Source organism: Coregonus lavaretus (assembly GCF_964263955.1).
Source record: "Coregonus lavaretus genome assembly, chromosome: 11".
Lineage (NCBI taxonomy): Eukaryota > Metazoa > Chordata > Actinopteri > Salmoniformes > Salmonidae > Coregonus > Coregonus lavaretus.
In genome coordinates, this window is record NC_139998.1 from 49273600 (window position 1) to 49297514 (window position 23915).

At 45.0% G+C, this 23915-nt stretch overlaps 1 protein-coding gene across 1 annotated transcript; it reads right to left on the reverse strand.

Annotated features, from left to right (window-relative positions):
- Window positions 1–907: 907 nt before the first annotated feature.
- Window positions 908–18929, reverse strand: tdrd5 (tudor domain containing 5; the record flags this gene model as incomplete). Its single annotated transcript, XM_084171011.1, has 16 exons — window positions 908–1044; window positions 1663–1840; window positions 2498–2653; window positions 3079–3159; window positions 11922–12095; window positions 12239–12439; window positions 12661–12727; window positions 14355–14564; window positions 15011–15231; window positions 15509–15699; window positions 16044–16218; window positions 16402–16458; window positions 16652–16735; window positions 17315–17544; window positions 17678–18160; window positions 18701–18929. 16 exons carry the CDS (start codon window positions 18927–18929, stop codon window positions 908–910), a joined length of 2874 nt encoding a protein of 957 aa, XP_084027137.1.
- Between the last annotated feature and the right edge of the window lie 4986 nt (window positions 18930–23915).

Below are 23915 nucleotides of genomic sequence, written 5' to 3' on the forward strand. Positions count from 1 at the left end.
ACAGGTTTTGAAATGGTAAACAAAAAGGACCGCGCTTTTGCAACAGGTTTGTGTAGTGCTGTCCACAGTACTTTTGCAACAGGTTTGTGTAGTGCTGTCCACAGTACTTTTGAAACAGGTTTGTGTAGTGCTGTCCACAGTACTTTTGCAACAGGTTTGTGTAGTGCTGTCCACAGTACATCGCCCATTTCAAAAGCTTTTCTGTCATTTGTGTGCCACTTGACCTCGATGTGTGGGCGTATCTGGTGGGACAAGATTTTAAGCATTTGCAACCAGTGTGAAGTTTGCACCTGACAATGGCCAAAGTAGAACAAAAAGGTCAAAGGTAAGAATGATAGAACTACTGTACCGTTCCTATTCCGTGTGAACGTGAAATCAAATTAAAGATCTCCATGGGTATACAAGTTGTCAATTTGGTTTATTTTCAAAAAATAAAATGACATTTTCCTGCATTATTTCTTTCTGTTTCATAAGTGTCATTTCGAAACTCCCCCGTCCCCTAAGAAAACTAACCTGCTGAGCAGTTAAACAGGCAACTGGTAGAAAATAAGGAAACTTACCCGGTCATTACAATATGAAATACATGAAACATATCAAAGCCTACCTAATGGCATAAAAGAAAACGTAAGCGCTAAAAACCCAACTCAAAGTTCTACAAAACAAGCTTTCCGATTATTTTCTATTTCGAAGAAGGAGCGATCGACTCTGCACACATTCCTTGTAGTGTTAGCGAAAACATGGGAGAAGTCTACATGACATTAATATCAAACCAAGAAACCTAAAAGAGGACGACTGTAGGTAGCTAACATAATTCTAACAGGTGAGGATCATGTGTGCACATAATAGGATAATGCTGGTTTGACCAGTTGTGTATTGAGGAAGTGTGTGTGTGTGTGTGTGTGTGTGTTCAGGCCATTTTGTGAGGGTACCAGTTGAGGAGGTGGGAACCAGTGCCGGTAGCCAGACGGGCGGCCGGGCCCAGGGCGAAGGGCGAGGTGACACGCAGCACGTCCCCCATCCCAAACAGAGGGAACATGGATGTACCTAGACAACACAGGAAACACCTCATTAATGCATACATCTTCCATGAGTCAGAATCCTAACTTAAGATCCGCAACCAAAACAGCATCTTTGCATTAGTCTCCAACAGACATCAATGCACGATTTCTATAAAAGTCAAGAGGTATGCATACTATGCTTAAGCATCTCAAGTTAGGATCTGTCCCAAAATTCATATTACAGCGAGACATATAGATGCAGTACTGCTGCTGAACAACAGTATATTATGTGTAAAGCTCAGCCTGCTTGTTGTATTTCCATGGCCTGTTCAGGTCTTTTGTTCACAGCTTAACCAAAACCACTGCACTGTAACAGTGTATCAATATCATTATGCAATTAGGTAACACAATTTGGGCAAATAGCTATGGTAACAGGTCTAATTGGATCAGTGTCAGTTTCTCTGTGCAGGGCCATCCACTAGTGTGGAATTACATTGCGTTTCTCTAGCATCATCAGCGCTCCGGCTAACCCCTGTGTGTGTGTGTGTGTGTGTGTGCATAAAATGTTTACTGCATTGTGTGTGTGTGTGTGTGTGTGTGTGTGTGTGTGTGTGTGTAATGGTTTGTTTACTGTGTGTGTATGTGTGAGATATGTTAACCGTACCGTATGGAGCACTCTGGGTCTGCATCAGTCCGGGGGTCTGGAGGCTCAGGGTTTTCAGAGTGGAGGGCTGTGGGGGCACAGCGGGCATGAGGGATACTGGGGGCACAGCCCCTCCATCATTTACATGCCATGGCTGCTTCAGCTCACTGGCACCGGCACTAGGTGAAGGAGGGGGGGGCTGAAGCATCTGGGGGAGAGAAAGGGTAAGGAGGTTAATTCATGCATTGACTGGGACTTCGAAAAGCACCAAATCATAGGAACACAACTGGCTAAATCAAATCCATATTTTAGGCACCAGCAATGCAATCACACAGCATGCAGCATTAATAAAGACTTAATTTAGAAGAATGTGAAAACAAAATCCAAATCAATGGAAATAAAACCCAATCTCAAAGTTCCTAATTTGTGTTGTTTTATTTTGTTCCTCTCCCAGGAAATTGGCACAAACAGGCTTTTTCCCCCCAGCATGGAGTCTTTTGGTTAATGAGTTCAGAAATGAGAACATCGGGGGAGAGGAATTGTTCTCATCTTCTTCCAATTAACAAACAATGAAGTCTGCAGTCTGACCGCAGTGCGTCCGGGGAGAGATCTAATGCGTAACAAACATGACAACAGGAGGTCAGACTGCAGACTGCAATTGCTTTCCAATGAAATTAGTTCTTACCAGCTGCTTAGTGGCGTTACGCACATTGCCAAATAACGACGCAAACAACTGGACCTCAGGTAGAATATTATACAGTCTAGTTGGGACTGTTCAGTCATTTTCTTTTCAGTCGACAACCAAAAAAAAGAATGCAGTATTTTCTGTGGCCAAAAGTCTGGCCTCTGTCCTTACATTAGCTGTGTCTCCATGGTTAATCAGGTCTGCCTTGGGCTGTACCACCTCTGGGGCAGGGGCGTTGGGTGTCCAGCCCTGGTCCCAGTCACTACAGCACAGCAGCAGCGGGTCCTTACTCTGCAGAGCAGCAAACGGGTTGGCCTTCAGGCCCACCTGGAGAAACACAAACATGCAACATTAGATCATTCCTTTTTTAATCCCAGTTACATTCTACATTAGCCTCGTTCCAGGTCTGTTTGTGCGGTCTTATCACGATTGACCATAGGAGTTGGAGAGACAGCACACATATATAGGACCAGTCTAATTACACACATTATAACATGGTCTTATAACGTCACCATGTTCTAGAACCAAAGACGGTGGATAAATGAAGATAGGTCACTCAGGCCATTTACCATTGAGAAAAATGGGTGTGTCTCCAATAGACATCAATGCGATAGCATCTGGGTCTGGTCTACTTAGTTCATTGAACCAGGAAAAAACAGAAGGAAAAAAAGTCTTGCTTCCTTATTCGGCTATGCTAGAACAATGTTCTTATAAGATGGTGTACGGAGGGGGGGAGGGGTCAAAGGTCATACCTGGGCTGTGGAGTTGACCTCGATGAACTCCAGTGCCGGGAGGTCAGGCAGATCTTCCTCTTCCCCCACGAGGTTAGGGGCCTATAATACACATCCATTACTTGACTACTGCACATTACAAATGCATCCTTCTTCCCTCCTATCCTTGAAGAAATCACTAATACAACACGATATGAGAGAGAGAAAGAGAGAGAGATAACACGCTGGGATATACAGTCGTGGTCAAAAGTTTTGAGAATGACAAATATTAATTTTCACAAAGTCTGCTGCCTCAGTTTTTATGATGGCAATTTGCATATACTCCAGAATGTTATGAAGAGTGATCAGATGAATTGCAATTAATTGCAAAGTCCCTCTTTGCCATGAAAATGAACTTAATCCCCAAAAAACATTTCCACTGCATTTCAGCCCTGCCACAAAAGGACCAGCTGACATCATGTCAGTGATTCTCTCGTTAACACAGGTCAGAGTGTTGACGAGGACAAGGCTGGAGATCACTTTGTCATGCTGATTGAGTTAGAATAACAGACTGGAAGCTTTAAAAGGAGGGTGGTGCTTGAAATCATTGTTCTTCCTCTGTTAACCATGGTTATCTGCAAGGAAACGCGTGCCGTCATCATTGCTTTGCACAAAAAGGGCTTCACAGGCAAGGATATTGCTGCTATTAAGATTGCACCTAAATCAACCATTTATCGGATCATCAAGATCTTCAAGGAGAGAGGTTCAATTGTTGTGAAGAAGGCTTCAGGGCGCCCAAGAAAGTCCAGCAAGCACCAGGACCGTCTCCTAAAGTTGATTCAGCTGCGGAATCGGGGCACCACCAGTGCAGAGCTTGCTCAGGAATGGCAGCAGGCTGGTGTGAGTGCATCTGCACGCACAGTGAGGCAAATACTTTTGGAGGATGGCCTGGTGTCAAGAAGGGCAGTAAAGAAGCCACTTCTCTCCAGGAAAAACATCAGGGACAGACTGATATTCTGCAAAAGGTACAGGGATTGGACTGCTGAGGACTGGGGTAAAGTCATTTTCTCTGATGAATCCCCTTTCCGATTGTTTGGGGCATCCGGAAAAAAGCTTGTCCGGAGAAGACAAGGTGAGCGCTACCATCAGTCCTGTGTCATGCCAACAGTAAAACATCCTGAGACCATTCATGTGTGGGGTTGCTTCTCAGCCAAGGGAGTGGGCTCACTCAAAATTTTTCCTAAGAACACAGCCATGAATAAAGAATGGTACCAACACATCCTCCGAGAGCAACTTCTCCTAACCATCCAAGAACAGTTTGGTGACAAACAATGCCTTTTCCAGCATGATGGAGCACCTTGCCATAAGGCAAAAGTGATAACTAAGTGGCTCAGGGAACAAAACATCGAATTTTGTGGGTCCATGGCCAGGAAACTCCCCAGACCTTAATCCCATTGAGAACTTGTGATCAATCCTCAAGAGGCGGGTGGACAAACAAAACCCCACAAATTCTGACAAACTCCAAGCATTGATTATGCAAGAATGGGCTGTGATCAGTCAGGATGTGGCCCAGAAGTTAATTGACAGCATGCCAGGGCGGATTGCAGAGGTCTTGAAAAATAAGGGTCAACACTGCAAATATTGACTCTTTGCATAAACTTAATGTAATTGTCAATAAAAGCCTTTGACACTTATGGAATGCTTGTAATTATACTTCAGTATACCATAGTAACATCTGACAAAAATATCTAAAAACACTGAAGCAGCAAACTTTGTGAAGACCAATACTTGTGTCATTCTGAAAACGTTTGACCACAACTGTACAGTGGGGGAAAAAAGTATTTAGTCAGCCACCAATTGTGCAAGTTCTCCCACTTAAAAAGATGAGAGAGGCCTGTAATTTTCATCATAGGTACACGTCAACTATTTTTTTTAAAGAAAATCACATTGTAGGATTTTTAATGAATTTATTTGCAAATTATGGTGGGAAATAAGTATTTGGTCAATAACAAAAGTTTCTCAATACTTTGTTATATACCCTTTGTTGGCAATGACACAGGTCAAACATTTTCTGTAAGTCTTCACAAGGTTTTCACACACTGTTGCTGGTATTTTGGCCCATTCCTCCATGCAGATCTCCTCTAGAGCAGTGATGTTTTGGGGCTGTCGCTGGGCAACACGGACTTTCAACTCCCTCCAAAGATTTTCTATGGGGTTGAGATCTGGAGACTGGCTAGGCCACTCCAGGACCTTGAAATGCTTCTTATGAAGCCACTCCTTCGTTGCCCGGGCGGTGTGTTTGGGATCATTGTCATGCTGAAAGACCCAGCCACGTTTCATCTTCAATGCCCTTGCTGATGGAAGGAGGTTTTCACTCAAAATCTCACGATACATGGCCCCATTCATTCTTTCCTTTACACGGATCAGTCATCCTGGTCCCTTTGCAGAAAAACAGCCCCAAAGCATGATGTTTCCACCCCCATGCTTCACAGTAGGTATGGTGTTCTTTGGATGCAACTCAGCATTCTTTGTCCTCCAAACCTGACGAGTTGAGTTTTTACCAAAAAGTTATATTTTGGTTTCATCTGACCATATGACATTCTCCCAATCCTCTTCTGGATCATCCAAATAATTGCTCCCACAGTTGATTTCTTCAAACCAAGCTGCTTACCTATTGCAGATTCAGTCTTCCTAGCCTGGTGCAGGTCTACAATTTTGTTTCTGGTGTCCTTTGACAGCTCTTTGGTCTTGGCCATAGTGGAGTTTGGAGTGTGACTGTTTGAGGTTGTGGACAGGTGTCTTTTATACTGATAACAAGTTCAAACAGGTGCCATTAATACAGGTAACGAGTGGAGGACAGAGGAGCCTCTTAAAGAAGAAGTTACAGGTCTGTGAGAGCCAGAAATCTTGCTTGTTTGTAGGTGACCAAACACTTATTTTCCACCATAAAAAATCCTACAATGTGATCTTCAGAATTTTTTTTCCTCAATTTGTCTGTCATAGTTGACGTGTACCTATGATGAAAATTACAGGCCTCTCATCTTTTTAAGTGGGAGAACTTGCACAATTGGTGGCTGACTAAATACTTTTTTCCCCCACTGTACACACAGTGTACAAAACTTTAAGAACACCTGCTCTTTCCATGTCATAGACTGACCAGGTGAATGCAGTTGATTCTTATTGAGGTCACTTGTTAAATCCACTTCAATCAGTGTAGATGAATGGGAGGAGACAGGTTAAAGAAGGATTTCTATGCCTTGAGACATGGATTGTGTATGTGTGCCATTCAGCTGGTGAAAGAGCAAGACAAAATATTTAAGTGCCTTTGAACTGGGCATGGTAGTAGGTGCCAGGCGCACCGGTTTGTGTCAGGAACAGCAATGCTGCTGGGTTTTTCACGCTCAACAGTTTCCCGAGTGTATCAAGAATGATCCACCACCCAAAGGACATCAAGCCAACTTGACACAACTGTGGGAAGCATTGTAGTCCACATGGGCCAGCATCATTGTGGAATGCTTTCGACACCTTGTAGAGTCCATGCCCCAACGAATTGAGGCTGTGTAACTTAATATTAGGAAGGTGTTCTTAATGTTTGGTAAACTCAGTATAAGCAAGGGTTCTATTAAATGGCTTTTCCTGAACCCTGTTATGTCAGATCAGTGATCGGTTCAAGGTAATATTTAAAAAGGGTTGCTTACTTATACCACATCAGTGTTGAATCATTCTCTCCCTGCATGTCGTGAGACTGTGGACTCAACACTAACAACTCTTCTAAATGCACCAGGACAAGACGATCTTGATCAACGCGAAAAATCAAACAGGTCTCAAGCTGAAAACGCCTCCCTGTGACTTGAATGGGAAACAGTAACACAGTAACATGCGTGACAATAAAATCAATGGCTGTCAACCAGACTCCAGCCAGGCCTCAGATCTCCACACAGTACAGTGTCCATAAGGGGTGGATGATGCTCTCGCCACATTAACACAGTCCTGACGGACCACTGTAATTCATCTCCTTCCCGTTTCAGCAGAACGACTTTAACTGCCTCTCTCTCTCTGCCTCTCTCTCTCTGCCCCGCCTCTCTCTCTCTCTATATGCCCCACCACCCACACTTTCACTCTCCTCCCACACCCTCCCTCTATCTCATTCCCTCCATCATTCTCTCTCTCTTTCTCCCTCTCCTCAACTCTATGGGTGAGGAAGGAGTGTGGCAGTAATTCACTCAGGGAGGAGCAGGAGCGGAGCCCGCTGCTACGAACGCTGGGGCTGCTACTAACACTGGGACTGCTACTAACGATGGGACTGCTACTAACGCTGGGGCTGCTACTAACGCTGGGACTGCTACTAACGCTGGGACTGCTACTAACGCTGGGACTGCTTCTAACTACTAACGCTGGGACTGCTACAAACGCTGGAACTGCTTCTAACTACTAACGCTGGGACTGCTACTAACTACTAACGCTGGGACTGCTACTAACTACTAACGCTGGGACTGCTACTAACGCTGGGACTGCTACTAACTACTAACGCTGGGACTGCTACTAACTACTAACACTGAGACTGCTACTAACTACTAACGCTGGGACTGCTACTAACTACTAACGCTGGGACTGCTACTAACACTGGGACTGCTACTAACTACTAACGCTGGGACTGCTTCTAACTACTAACGTTGGGACTGCTACTAACTACTAACGCTGGGACTGCTACTAACTACTAACACTGGGACTGCTACTAAATACTAACACTGGGACTGCTACTAACTACTAACACTGGGGCTGCTACTAACGCTGGGACTGCTACTAACTACTAACGCTGGGACTGCTACTAAATACTAACACTGGGACTGCTACTAACTACTAACACTGGGACTGCTACTAACTACTAACACTGGGACTGCTACTAAATACTAACGCTGGGACTGCTACTAAATACTAACGCTGGGACTGCTACTAAATACTAACACTGGGACTGCTACTAACTACTAACACTGGGACTGCTACTAAATACTAACACTGGGACTGCTACTAACTACTAACACTGGGGCTGCTACTAACGCTGGGACTGCTACTAACTACTAACGCTGGGACTGCTACTAACTACTAACGCTGGGACTGCTACTAACTACTAACGCTGGGACTGCTACTAACTACTAACGCTGGGACTGCTACTAACTACTAACGCTGGGACTGCTACTAACTACTAACGCTGGGGCTGCTACTAACTACTAACGCTGGGACTGCTACTAACTACTAACGCTGGGACTGCTACTAACTACTAACACTGGGACTGCTACTAACACCTAACACTGGGACTGCTACTAACACCTAACACTGGGACTGCTACTAACACTGGGGCTGCTACTAACGCTGGGACTGCTACTAACTACTAACGCTGGGACTGCTACTAACTACTAACGCTGGGACTGCTACTAACTACTAACGCTGGGACTGCTACTAACTACTAACGCTGGGACTGCTACTAACTACTAACGCTGGGACTGCTACTAACTACTAACGCTGGGGCTGCTACTAACTACTAACGCTGGGACTGCTACTAACTACTAACGCTGGGACTGCTACTAACTACTAACGCTGGGACTGCTACTAACTACTAACGCTGGGGCTGCTACTAACTACTAACGCTGGGGCTGCTACTAACTACTAACGCTGGGACTGCTACTAACTACTAACGCTGGGACTGCTACCAACTACTAACGCTGGGGCTGCTACTAACTACTAACGCTGGGACTGCTACTAACGCTGGGACTGCTACTAACACTGGGACTGCTACAAACTACTAACTACTAATGCTGGGACTGCTATTAACGCTGGGACTGCTACTAACTACTAACGCTGGGGCTGCTACTAACTACTAACGCTGGGGCTGCTACTAACTACTAACGCTGGGGCTGCTACTAACTACTAACGCTGGGACTGCTACTAACTACTAACGCTGGGACTGCTACTAACTACTAACGCTGGGACTGCTACTAACTACTAACGCTGGGACTGCTACTAACTACTAACGCTGGGATTGCTACTAACTACTAACGCTGGGACTGCTACTAACTACTAACACTGGGACTGCTACTAACTACTAACGCTGGGACTGCTACTAACTACTAACGCTGGGACTGCTACTAACTACTAACGCTGGGACTGGTACTAACTACTAACGCTGGGACTGCTACTAACTACTAACGCTGGGACTGCTACTAACGCTGGGACTGCTACTAACTACTAACGCTGGGGCTGCTACTAACTACTAACGCTGGGGCTGCTACTAACTACTAACACTGGGACTGCTACTAACTACTAATGTTGGGGCTGCTACTAACGCTGGGACTGCTACTAACTACTAACGCTGGGACTGCTACTAACTACTAACGCTGGGACTGCTACTAACTACTAACGCTGGGACTGCTACTAACTACTAACGCTGGGACTGCTACTAACTACTAACGCTGGGACTGCTACTAACTACTAACGCTGGGGCTGCTACTAACTACTAACGCTGGGACTGCTACTAACTACTAACGCTGGGGCTGCTACTAACTACTAACGCTGGGGCTGCTACTAACTACTAATGCTGGGGCTGCTACTAACTACTAACGCTGGGACTTTCTACTAACTACTAACGCTGGGACTGCTACCAACTACTAACGCTGGGGCTGCTACTAACTACTAACGCTGGGACTGCTACAAACTACTAACTACTAATGCTGGGGCTGCTACTAACTACTAACGCTGGGACTGCTACTAACTACTAACGCTGGGACTGCTACTAACTACTAACGCTGGGGCTGCTACTAACTACTAACGCTGGGACTGCTACTAACTACTAACGCTGGGGCTGCTACTAACTACTAACGCTGGGGCTGCTACTAACTACTAATGCTGGGGCTGCTACTAACTACTAATGCTGGGGCTGCTACTAACTACTAACGCTGGGATTTTCTACTAACTACTAACGCTGGGACTGCTACCAACTACTAACGCTGGGGCTGCTACTAACTACTAACGCTGGGACTGCTACAAACTACTAACTACTAATGCTGGGGCTGCTACTAACTACTAACACTGGGACTGCTACTAACTACTAACGCTGGGTCTGCTACTAACTACTAACGCTGGGACTGCTACTAACTACTAACGCTGGGACTGCTACTAACTACTAACGCTGGGACTGCTACTAACTAACGCTGGGGCTGCTACTAACTACTAACGCTGGGACTGCTACTAACTACTAACGCTGGGACTGCTACTAACTAACGCTGGGACTGCTACTAACTACTAACGCTGGGACTGCTACTAACTACTAACACTGGGACTGCTACTAACTAACGCTGGGGCTGCTACTAACTACTAACGCTGGGACTGCTACTAACTACTAACGCTGGGACTGCTACTAACTACTAATGCTGGGACTGCTACTAACTACTAACGCTGGGACTGCTACTAACTTCTAACGCTGGGGCTGCTACTAACTACTAACGCTGGGACTGCTACTAACTACTAACGCTGGGACTGCTACTAACTACTAACTACTAACACTGGGACTGCTACTAACTACTAACACTGGGGCTGCTACTAACTACTAACGCTGGTATTGCTACTAACTACTAACGCTGGGACTGCTACTAACTACTGACACTGGGACTGCTACTAACTACTAACACTGGGACTGCTACTAACTACTAACACTGGGACTGCTACTAACTACTAACGCTGGGGCTGCTACTAACTACTAACGCTGGGGCTGCTACTAACTACTAACGCTGGGACTGCTACTAACTACTAACGCTGGGACTGCTACTAACTACTAACGCTGGGACTGCTACTAACTACTAACGCTGGGACTGCTACTAACTACTAACGCTGGGGCTGCTACTAACGCTGGGGCTGCTACTAACTACTAACGCTGGGGCTGCTACTAACTACTAACGCTGGGACTGCTACTAACTACTAACGCTGGGACTGCTACTAACTACTAACGCTGGGACTGCTACTAACGCTGGGACTGCTACTAACTACTAACGCTGGGGCTGCTACTAACTACTAACACTGGGACTGCTACTAACTACTAACGCTGGGGCTACTACTAACGCTGGGACTTCTACTAACTACTAACGCTGGGACTGCTACTAACTACTAATGCTGGGACTGCTACTAACTACTAACGCTGGGACTGCTACTAACTACTAACGTTGGGACTGCTACTAACTACTAACTACTAACGCTGGGACTGCTACTAACTACTAACACTGGGACTGCTACTAACTACTAACGCTGGGACTGCTACTAACTACTAACGCTGGGACTGCTACTAACTACTAACGCTGGGACTGCTACTAACTACTAACACTGGGACTGCTACTAACTACTAACGCTGGGACTGCTACTAACTACTAACGCTGGGACTGCTACTAACTACTAACGCTGGGACTGCTACTAACTACTAACGCTGGGACTGCTACTAACTACTAACGCTGGGACTGCTACTAACTACTAACGCTGGGACTGCTACTAACTACTAACGCTGGGACTGCTACTAACTACTAACGCTGGGACTGCTACTAACTACTAACGCTGGGACTGCTATGTGGACAGTGTTATTGGAGGAGAGAATGCTACAGTGAGAGACAGGGTGTTGTCTATGTGCGTGTGCGGCAGGTAGCTTAGTGGTTAAGAGCGTTGTGCCAGTAACCGAAAGGTCGCTGGTTCTAATCCCCGAGCTGACTAGGTGAAAAATCTGTCGGTGTGTCCTTGAGCAAGGCACTTAACCCTAATTGCTCCTGTAAGTCGCTCTGGATAAGAGCGTCTGCTAAATGACTAAAAAATGTAAATGTAAATATGCATGAGAGAGACGGGGTATTCTGTACCATGTGAGTGGAGCAAGGGGAGCTCTTGGGCTGGGGTTGGGTGGTGTTGTGCTGGCGAGTGGTGGTGGCTTCGGGGCAAGGCTCCAGGGTGGGGTCCTCGTCCTCTATCTCCATCCCCTCGTCGAACACGCCTTCGCCCAGATAGAGGCTCACTGGGTTGAACTGGCCACATTTCTGAGAGGACAGATAGGATGAAGAGAAGGTTATGGGAGATTGCATTGGATCATTGAATCACTAAATGGGAAATGTCTTGAAATTTGATAGGTGTGTATGCGTGTGCGACTGCAGTGTCCTCTCATGTTCAGCATGTGACTGACCACTGCGCTGACGGCAGGGGCGCAGCTGAGCCCATGGCCCTGGGCCTGCAGGGCGCTGTGGATGTACACGTCCTCCTCGGTGTGTGTGTCGCACAGAAAGAGCTGCAGGAAGTCGGCATGGTAGCCGTGCAGGGCTGCCACCAGGGTGCGTTCACAACACAGCTTCTGGAAGGAGGTCTTGGCGTTGGCACTCCAGCTGCCCTGGGAGGAAAGAAACACGGGTGGGTTACATTTGTTATTAGACCAGAGACTGTATTAAGCGTCTCAGAGAAGTAGTACGGATATAAGATTGGTTTGATACTATATGGGGGGGGGGGGGGGTCTGATCCTAGATCAGTAATCATACTCAAGACACTTTATTAATTCATGAATATGGATCCGGGGATGGTAGATTGTGTAAACAGTAGCGTAGAAGGTCTTACACCGAAAGGCTTGATTCCAGCCAGTGATGAGGGGACTGCTTGTGCTGGGAGCTCTGAGTAACAAGACCTGAAGGGGATAGACAACACTCCTTCTGTTACCACCTTGCACAGAGCAACACATCAGTCAACACATGGGGACATCAGACATTCACTTCCAATACCTTTCTTCTCAATTCTACAGCTGTTGATTAGCCTGGGCAAAAGAAAGGAAAACAATGTCTACGTCCCAAATGACACCCTATTCCCTTTTCAGTGCACTACCTATCCAGTCCTCTCAGATCTAGTGCCACAGGGAAGGGGCAATGGGTTGGTTGTGGACAGGGGCTTCGTCCCAAATGGCACCAAGTGCTGGTCAAAAGTAATGCACTATATACAGGGTTCATACACATTTTAACAGATGGAATTCCATGACTTTTAACCAAATTTCCATGACCAACAATTAGCGCCGCCTCTATGTACGTATTTAAAAAATGGTGTACTGTGGTCTCGACACTGGGAGGCTGCTCTCTGATCCCATGTACCATCTCCTGTCATTGTGCAAGGCACTTAACCCCCCACAAAGTAGAATACCTGTTAGACAATTGTATGAAACACATGTGGTCAACCCTCAGTCTGGAGAGCTACTGGGTGTGCAGGCTTTTGATCAAGCCCTGCTCAAACACGTCAGAGCCAATTTATCAAAGTCCAGTTGAGCTAATTTTCTAAAATGTGGTTTTAGAGGGGGACTGGAATAAAAGCCTGCACACCCATTAGCTCTCCTGGAGGATGGTTGACCACCCTTCATGTATAACATTACAACCAAATACGTTTTATGCCTTATGAAATAATTAGCTGATTCAAAATATCAAAGATCAAATGGCTATGGTAGGCTACAAATCTTTTTATTCAGCTGAAGCCAGACCAAAAAATGGTCTTCAGGAAATGTAGCTTAGCTATGCATCTTAGCTACCTTAGAAGTGTTTACTTTGCAGGCTGACTAGCATTTATTGAGTTGCAATGTCCCATACATTGGATGCCCCAAATCAACTGGAAGTATCTAAAAAAACAAGTTTTGAAGCCACATAATCCAAAAGAAAGGCTAGAAATATTTTTTACTAAAATAACTTTTTGCGATTCACAAATTATTATTTTGATTCACATGATTCGATTCACCGCAATTGAACCGAATCCCAACTAATACAATGGCGATGTGAATTGTTCGTTTCGTCAAAAATAATCATTTAAATCGTTAGAAAAAGTAAATTAACTTTTGATGGCCTTATTCGCGATTGTCGGTGGAAAGTTTTTTGGGACCTGATGAAAAAATGAATACACGCTAATAATAGGTTAACAGTTAATTAGAGGGTACAAGATATGTTTTGAATTGGCTACCTAGTTATTAGTCTGTTCTCTATCATATTTTATAGGCCTACATGCTACTGCAATGTCCGACTGTCTCTCTCTCCTTGAGCAAACACAGACGCGCTAAAGTGTCATTCCGATCCTAGCTGATATGATAATGTGCGCAAATAAATTACATTAACAGACATTTTGAAATTAATTTCCATGACTTTACGGATTTTATCATTTCCCAAAACTTTTCCAGTCTTGGAAAACACCATTTTAAAATTCTATGATTTTTCCAGGATTTTCATGACCTTACGAACCCTGTATATAGGAAATAGGGTGCCATTTGGTCACAGTCAGGATCCTACTTGAGGAACTTGAGGCTGCTCCTCTGGACGGTGGTGAGGTCTCCAAAGTCCACGTAGTAGACCTCTGCCTGGGTGTCGTTGAGGACCCGGTGAACCACCACGCGGTAGAACCAGATGCCCTGGGGCGCCACGCAGCACACCTGGCCCGTACGCACGTAGCGCTCCGGCAGACTGTAGCGCTCTGACACCTCGGGACAGGTATAGCAGCTCCTGGAGGGAGGGAAAGAAGGAGGGAGGGAGAGAGAGAGAGAGGAGGGAGGGAAAGAAGGAGGGAGGGAGAGAGAGAAGGAGGGAGGGAGGGAAAGAAGGAGGGAGGGAGAGAGAGAAGGAGGGAGGGAGAGAGAGAAGGAGGGAGGGAGGGAAAGAAGGAGGGAGGGAGAGAAGGTGGGAAAGAGGGAGTAGGAGCGAGCAGAAAGAGAAACATAGCATTCAGTTGCTTCCACCCCTGGTCTCTTCTCCTTCATGTGATCTAAAAACACACCGGATAGTTGAGGGTAACATGGTGGACAACTACTAGATATGAACAGTTATTGCACATTCATACCAAATAAGCCAATTGGACTACATGTCAAATCCCAGCCACTGAGGCAAGGAAGCCACACGTTCCTCTCCTCCCTCTCCCTCCAGTCTAGCAGAGGGCTGTTGTTGTTGTTCACCTCATCTCAATCATCATGTTCTCCAGGGCGCGGGCCTCCTGGCTCTCATCAAAGCGGATGTAGAAGTTCGAGGGTGACTCCATGTGCTCCACCAGCACGGCCACCAGCTCCCGGGGGCCCCTGCACGTGGGGGCCCTCAGCCTAAGGCCCCGCATGGCGTCCGGGGGCACCACCGCCCCACGCCGACAACGTACCGGCACCGAGCCGTAAATATCCACCATCTGAGGGGAGCAGCCATAAACAGAATATTTGTGTACACTCTTATTATGCATGTGAACAAGTATACAAAAACAAATGGACCACAGTGACAAACTGAGATTTTCCTGTCCGCAAAACTGCAGCAATGGGTGCAGGCTTTCATCTTCCATTCGTGCCCAGCACTTACACACTTCATGTATTTTATCAGGACTTTTCAAGCGTTGTGTCCCTCCAGGAACGGAGCTGGCTGCCCCTTGTCTCAAGCCAAAGGCAGATGTCTCTCCCCAGGCTCCAGCTCACCTGGTGGAAGGTCTTGGTGGTGATGCGGAGCTCCATGTCTTCCTCCAGGTCGGGGTTGGCCTCGCCTCCCTCTCCCTCTCCCTCTCCCTCCCGGCCCTCCCAGGGAGACTCCGCACAGCTGAAGTAGTAGCCCGTACCTGACGGGTTCAGAGCCTTGATACCCTCAATGGGGCCTTCTGGCTCTGCCACTCCTACCACAATACAGCACCACACAAGAAATACCAGAGTGACATATTGATTGAGATCAGTCATGACACACTTAGACCCAAAATACTTGTTTTGTTGACTCTTAATGGGCACTAAAAGTTATACTTTTTGGTTATAACAATGAGTTAGTAATCAATCAGAATGTGATTGTCCTGAACTCTAACATCTATGGCTAGGAATAAAGTGGATAGGTGTTGTGTGTGCGCCAGAGATTGCCCCCTAACCACTGATCTAGGGTCAAATATTTGTTTACCCCACTAATGGTTAATTTTAGGATCGGTAGTGGTGTAATCTGATCCTAGGTTAGAGCCAGAGGAGCGTAGCAGACCTGGTTGTTGTGGCGTTGCGTGTGCAGGGGAATTCTGGATGTCCATGACCATCCAGTGGTTGCCCTCGTCACCCACCACGGGCCGCAGGTAGAGCGTGTCGCTCAGGGCACCCACCATCTCTGTGGTGCTCAGGAAGCCACTCTGGACCACCGGCAGCTCCTCCCCAAACACCCTCTGGGGTCAACCGGGGGTCATAAGGGCAACAAAGGTCAGCGCAACATACAAGACACCTTGGAAAGAAGCACTACTTTGTGATTTGAAAAAAATGCAAAATGATTAGGCTTCATTAGGAATTGGTTAGTATGTAGGCATTCCAAAGGGAATGTATTTTATTTGTCAGTATACATTATAAATTACCTTGTATTCTGCAGGGAGATCGTGGACGGATAGTCCCTCGCTGTTTTGGGCTACAACCTATAGAGAAGGTTTGTCGTATTAGAATCTCTACTGTCATTAGATGGATTTCTGATTAATGGATTTGGCATTTGGGTGGAGACAGGATGTGTCCCAAATGGCACCCTATTCCTTTATAGTGCCCTGGTCAAAAGTAGTGTACTATAAAAGGGAATAGGGTGCCATTTGGGACGCATGCTGAGAGTGGACTGACCTGACGAAGCTTGGCCTTTAGTTCTGGACTGACTGTGCCCGCATGCCCGTTCTCCAGAATACGCTGCCTAAGCTCCTCCTCTAGCTGCAGATGCCAATCAACACAGGCAAAACATGACAAGGGGGAGGGGCTACAAGGCATTCATTCTACTTTTCCCTATTACTATTCAGAAGCACATTCGATTCCCTTCTCTAAAAATCATGACTTATCATTTGCGCTCTAAAGCTTCACAAGCACAGACCCAAGATACTGTACACTAACTTGGTTGTAAGCCTGATGTTGGCAGGTCTGAATGTTACATTGGAGGGCTTTGCACCCAATCAAAAACAAGATCATGGGGAAACCTATTACTATGTGGCTGAACGCACATAACAGAGGTAAAGGCAGCAGTATACACACCTTGATGACACACATAACAGAGGTAAAGGCAGCAGTATACACACCTTGATGACACACATAACAGAGGTAAAGGCAGCAGTATACACACCTTGATGACACACATAACAGAGGTAAAGGCAGCAGTATACACACCTTGATGACACACATAACAGAGGTAAAGGCAGCAGTATACACACCTTGATGACACACATAACAGAGGTAAAGGCAGCAGTATACACACCTTGATGACACACATAACAGAGGTAAAGGCAGCAGTATACACACCTTGATGACACACTTCTGAAACAGTTGTCCGTCCTGCGTGGGTTCAGGTTCAGGCTGTGGTGTTGTGTAATCCATTGGCAGAGAGTCCTGGTCCCCCTCTGGGCTGTTAGGGACTGCAGCCTCAGGGATTGGTGCTGGTGCCACAAGATTCTGGGTACTGGACTTTGGATTATCAGTACTGGACTTTGGATTATCAGTACTGGACTCTGTGGTGGGTTTTTCTACTGGGACTGGATATAAAAAAAAAAAAAGATTTTTTTAAATCAATATATGCAATGTGTACTGTACATGAGGCGCAATCCATTAAATTCAACATGATCTGCTTGAAATGGAGTTGTATCTTTCACTGTGGGACCAACCAACCTGAGTTTGTCTGTGTCATCGGCCTTACGATAGGAACAGTTTGGAAGGTCTGCTTCAGTGGGAAGAGCGGCTTTATGGGTCCGGTCCTCATCCGTGATGCCACCCCTGCCCCCCTGAGGGACAGCAGGGAGCCCATCCTGCTCTGTGTGACCGCCACTAGGTCGGCGGCCGCCGCCAGCATCTCAACGATGGAATAGAAGCCGTAGTTGTTGACGCGTAAAGGGAAGCCGAAGCGGCGGGCAAAGGCTGTCTCCAGCTCCGATAGGCCCACGGCCCCCTGGGAGAGCAGCTGGTGGAGCTGTGCCCGGAGCTGGGCCGGCAGGGCCGGGGGAGCGTGGCCACGCCGCGGCAGGACCATGGGGTGTTGCTGCTGGTAGCGTGGGGAGAAGAAGCCCACACCGCCACGCCGAGCCGGGGCCTTCTTGGCGTTGCGCTGCTTGGCCACCAACTCCACGATGCCTCTGGTGGCGTCATCCGCCACCGCTGCAGAATGGGGAAAGAGAGACTGCACTGGCGTACCACACACCCCCGCAAGGCGGGAGGGCCCACGGGCTCTGAGGGCCCCCAACCCATAAATAACTCATGTTGGGTTGGGGGCCCCCTGGAGGTCCCCCCCCTTCCTCCCTCCCTCCCCAGATAGCATATGAACAGGTCATAAGCCATGGCAAAAATGTTTAGAATTACAGAACATTTGCTGTAAAACTGCAACATTTTCACTCAGCCTCATTGAAAAAAGGCCTTGCTCAGACCTTGCGGGGCTCCATGAAACTGTGGTATGCCACTGGAGAGATGGGTTGGTATGCTGAGCTTGGAATAGAATAGAGTTGAATTGATATCTGTGTTCTGGTATATTCTTCCTCTCCTGATAATGTGCATACTATACTCAAGTCAACAAATATGAAAACGATAGCATGCTGTGTGCCAAAACAATTCGGCCTATAATGTCACGTGTTCAAGACAAAACAAACTTGCTGTGACACAACAGTCAGCGAAACAACAGTGGGACTAGTGCTCAGTACTTACCCTTCAATACCATGCTGCCATCTCCCAGATAGTGGACATACACCACGTCGGGCATCTCCCGGATCATGTCCAGTACATTGCGGAAGCCAAGGATCCTCAGGGGCATGGGGTGGCCCAGCATGTTGATGTAATCTCGCTTCAGCTGATCTGGGGTCAGGCCCTGCTTGGCTGAGATGAGCAGGGAGCGCACATCCTTCTTCAGGCCCAAGAGCAACTGCTCCTGGGTCATTCTGTGAGACTTGACAGACAGAGAGAGGGGGAGAGAGGTCATAGGCTACAGTTTAGCTAACTAATGCATTTTCTGAACAATAAACACTGAAATGTGCAAAGAATCCACCCCCATTGTCCACCATTGGACCAACTAGCTAATTAGACTAAAGACTGTTACAAGCTGTCACAATGTGAAACGTATTTTGAAAGTACTAGCTACTGTAGCTCGCTCACTAACAAAAAAAGGTAAACTGGCTAGCCTATTTCAACAAGCATTCAGTTTCCATATTTTAGCTAGCAACTCGTGAAGACCAACCTTTTCTACAGGAGGTCAAACAGTATGTCAGTTGATTCCACGGTAGTCGTCTGAAGTCTGTAGTGCATATAAATGAATGGATTCAATTCGTTTACAACATGCAGCCAACACTGTCCAAATAGCATCAATTAGCACAGCTAAAACAGGTGGTTGTTAGCGACGCTCCATTCCACTTAGCTCTGGTCCAGGGCGTTAGTAACGCGCTGGACCAGAGCTACATTCCTAGTGAGACAAAATCGTTGCAGGTCACGAGCCATACAGTTAGAAGATAACTACTTAACGATTTATTTAGACAAAAAAAAAATGCATTTGGCTTATTCACATTTAGTAGTCTCACAACACATGTTTTCTTCCAAAGCTGTGCAATATATAGGAAAATGGAATGGTTTACTCACTTAAGACACATTTTCTGGAATCAGACAGGCAGCGAGTGAATACACGTGCAAGTATGGCGAGCAAATACAGACATAATCGTTGTCAATCGCTTCCAAAATCATGATTAACCTTGTTATTGACAGGGCAAGTTGCTTAAAGTTATCAAAAGTGATTACATACAACTACAAAAGTTACTACAACAATGAATACAATACAATTATTATATTAAAACACTTAATTATTTCAAAAGCTGAAACAACGGAGCCATAATACATAGCCTAATATTAGTTGTCAATAATAAGACATCTGAATGACAGACTATTCAATAATTTGTTAATCAAATCTAATCATTTCTAATCAACTAAAATACCTTCTTTTTTTTGGGGGGGGGGGGGGGGGGGGGGGGGTAGATCAGCTTAATATTGCAGATAGATTGTAACTTCTATCAATGTAATTGTCTGCATCACTTCCAATCCCCCATGTTTTTTATATATATACTCCCCTTTATTACTTTTCAACCCCGCCCTCCTTTCCCTACTTGGGGTAAATTAGTGAACAACAATGCCCAGGCCTCTACTTCCAGCCTATACTTACTATCTACACCTTATGGACACAGTCAATTTTACAATAATTATATTTTATTTGTTTTTTTTGTTTTTGCTCCTGAACTTCTTCTACTCTCAACCTCTCCGATCATTTTCATGATGTCCATCCGGTTTGCTTCTATATGCCATATCTTTCTAACTGTGCTCTTTCCCAAAAGCTCCCAACATACAACCTATATACTTATTATGGACACAGTATGCTTACATTATTAGTTATCTTGTTATTATTTGTTGTTATTTGTTATTAGTCCCATCCTTCAACTCCATTCAATACCTCCCATCTATTTCTTAACACCATCCATATAGGATTTCTATTTGCCATATACAGTGGGGAGAACAAGTATTTGATACACTGCCGATTTTGCAGGTTTTCCTACTTACAAAGCATGTAGAGGTCTGTAATTGTTATCATAGGTACACTTCAACTGTGAGAGATATAATCTAAAACAAAAATCCAGAAAATCACATTGTATGATTTTTAAGTAATTAATTTGCATTTTATTGCATGACATAAGTATTTGATCACCTACCAACCAGTAAGAATTCCGGCTCTCACAGTCCTGTTCGTTTTTCCATAAGAAGCCCTCCTGTTCTCCACTCATTACCTGTATTAACTGCACCTGTTTGAACTCGTTACCTGTATAAAAGACACCTGTCCACACACTCAATCAAACAGACTCCAACCTCTCCACAATGGCCAAGACCAGAGAGCTGTGTAAGGACATCAGGGATAAAATTGTAGACCTGCACAAGAATGGGATGGGCTACAGGACAATAGGCAAGCGGCTTGGTGAGAAGGCAACAACTATTGGCGCAATTATTAGAAAATGGAAGAAGTTCAAGATGACGGTCAATCCCCCTCGGTCTGGGGCTCCATGCAAGATCTCACCTCGTGGGGCATCAATGATCATGAGGAAGGTGAGGGATCAGCCCAGAACTACACGGCAGGACCTGGTCAATGACCTGAAGAGAGCTGGGACCACAGTCTCAAAGAAAACCATTAGTAACACACTACGCCGTCATGGATTAAAATCCTGCAGCGCACGCAAGGTCCCCCTGCTCAAGCCAGCGCATATCCAGGCCCGTCTGAAGTTTGCCAATGACCATCTGGATGATCCAGAGGAGGAATGGGAGAAGGTCATGTGGTCTGATGAGACAAAAATAGAGCTTTTTGGTCTAAACTCCACTCGCCATGTTTGGAGGAAGAAGAAGGATGAGTACAACCCCAAGAACACCATCCCAACCGTGAAGCATGGAGGTGGAAACATCATTCTTTGGGGATGCTTTCCTGCAAAGGGGACAGGACGACTGCACCGTATTGAGGGGAGGATGGATGGGGCCATGTATCGCGAGATCTTGGCCAACAACCTCCTTCCCTCAGTAAGAGCATTGAAGATGGGTCGTGGCTGGGTCTTCCAGCATGACAACGACCCAAAACACACAGCCAGGGCAACTAAGGAGCATCTCAAGGTCCTGGAGTGGCCTAGCCAGTCTCCAGACCTGAACCCAATAGAAAATATTTGGAGGGAGCTGAAAGTCTGTATTGCCCAGCGACAGCCCCGAAACCTGAAGGATCTGGAGAAGGTCTGTATGGAGGAGTGGGCCAAAATCCCTGCTGCAGTGTGTGCAAACCTGGTCAAGACCTACAGGAAACGTATGATCTCTGTAATTGCAAACAAAGGTTTCTGTACCAAATATTAAGTTCTGCTTTTCTGATGTATCAAATACTTATGTCATGCAATAAAATGCAAATTAATTACTTAAAAATCATACAATGTGATTTTCTGGATTTTTGTTTTAGATTCCGTCTCTCACAGTTGAGGTGTACCTATGATAAAAATTACAGACCTCTACATGCTTTGTAAGTAGGAAAACCTGCAAAATCGGCAGTGTATCAAATACTTGTTCTCCCCACTGTATATTTCAACCGTACTGTGATGTTTTACAAAAGTTCTGAACCTTTCTATTCTCATTGCTTCTACAGATTGTGAATTAAAAATAAACATTTTTGCTAAAAGTATTATTGATCGATTGACTATGACTTTTCAGATCACCCAGTAATGCTATCTGCAAGGTTAGCTCCAGGTAAATATTGCAATCCTTTAGCCATTCCTGGACCTGTGTCCAAAAACAAGCTACAAATGGACAGAACCAAAACAATTGATCTAATGATTCTGTCTCTTCACAGCAAAATCTGCAGAGCTGGGAAGATTGTATCCCCCATATAAATAACATTCTATTGGTAGCAAGAATTTTATATAATAATTTAAATTGAAAGATTCAAATTTTTGAATCCGGTGTCGTTTTGCGTGTCAGTTTATAAACACTATGCCATGGGATCGGTACGTCAAAAATCTCTTCCCAACTATTTTGCAATCTATATGGGACGGCTGTCAATCCTTTGGTCCTTAAGTGAAACTGATATACTTTTTTATTTATCACAGTTTTCCTTAACCAATTATGTTCTTTAATGCAAGGCCGACAGACAAGTTCCTTACTTTCTCCCCCTTCCACTTTCCTCTTCCACTTTTGCGGTAAGGCTGTAATTATTTGGTTGTAATTTTGGGTAGAGCAGACATTTCCATATGTTTTTGTTAGCTGCATGTGCGACATAACTCCACCAGTCCTACCGATAATGTCATTTACGAAGATTATACCTTTTTTAAACATTCTTTCAAAAATGTTTTTTTGTCAATTAGTATATTTGAATTTAACCACAATATTTGTTGCATTATTTGTTCTGTAGTTTCTGGAGGATTAAATTGAAATTGCAACCAACTTTCTATGGCTTGTTTTAGAAATAGTGATATTTGGGAGATTATTTCCTTTTCAAATAACTGAAAATGAGTTGTTGTAATCTGAATAAAGGGAAAAAGGCCTTTCTTGAACATTGGGTGAGACAATCTTACTAATTTGCTTGAGAACCAGTTCGGATTTAAGTATAACTTTTGTATGACTGAAGCTTTTAGTGATAGGTCTAATGCTTTAATATTTAATAATTTCTGTCCTCCGAATTCATATTCATTATAAAAATAGGCCCTTTTAATTTTGTCTGGCTTGCCGTTCCAAATAAAATTGAATATTTTTTTCTCATATAATTTTAAAAACTGTTCGCTAGGCGTAGGCAAGACCATAAGCAAATAGCCTGCACATTCCCAAGCAAATAGGTAAACTGGGATAATACTAAAGAGTTAATCAGGGTGATTTTTCCACAAATTGACAGGTATTTTCCTTTCCATGGTAGTAAGATCTTATCTATTTTTGCTAACTTTCTATTAAAAGGAGTGGTTAAAACATGCTGATAATGGTCCTCTTAGTATATCAAAAAAGGTTTGGTTTACCTCGACTGGTATGCCATCCAACCCTGGAGTTTTCCCAGACTTAAAGTCTTTAATTGCATCCAGATGTTCCTCCTCTGTAATTTCACCTTCACATGAGTCTTTCTGTATGACTGTTAATTTGACATTATCAATAGAAAAAAAATCACTACAATTAGCTTCAGTTAGAGGAGATGGAGGCGACTGAAAAGAAAACATATGCTTAACTAAAATCAACTAAAATACTTTGTTTCTAGGCCTAGGTGAGGGCCTTGATGATAATTCATTATCATGAAAATGTAGGTAAAATACTTAATTTACAGTTTAATTAAATTGTGTCTGGGAGGATGTGTGTCTTTCCTGTACTAAAAACCAACATATTTTTTGAAGAG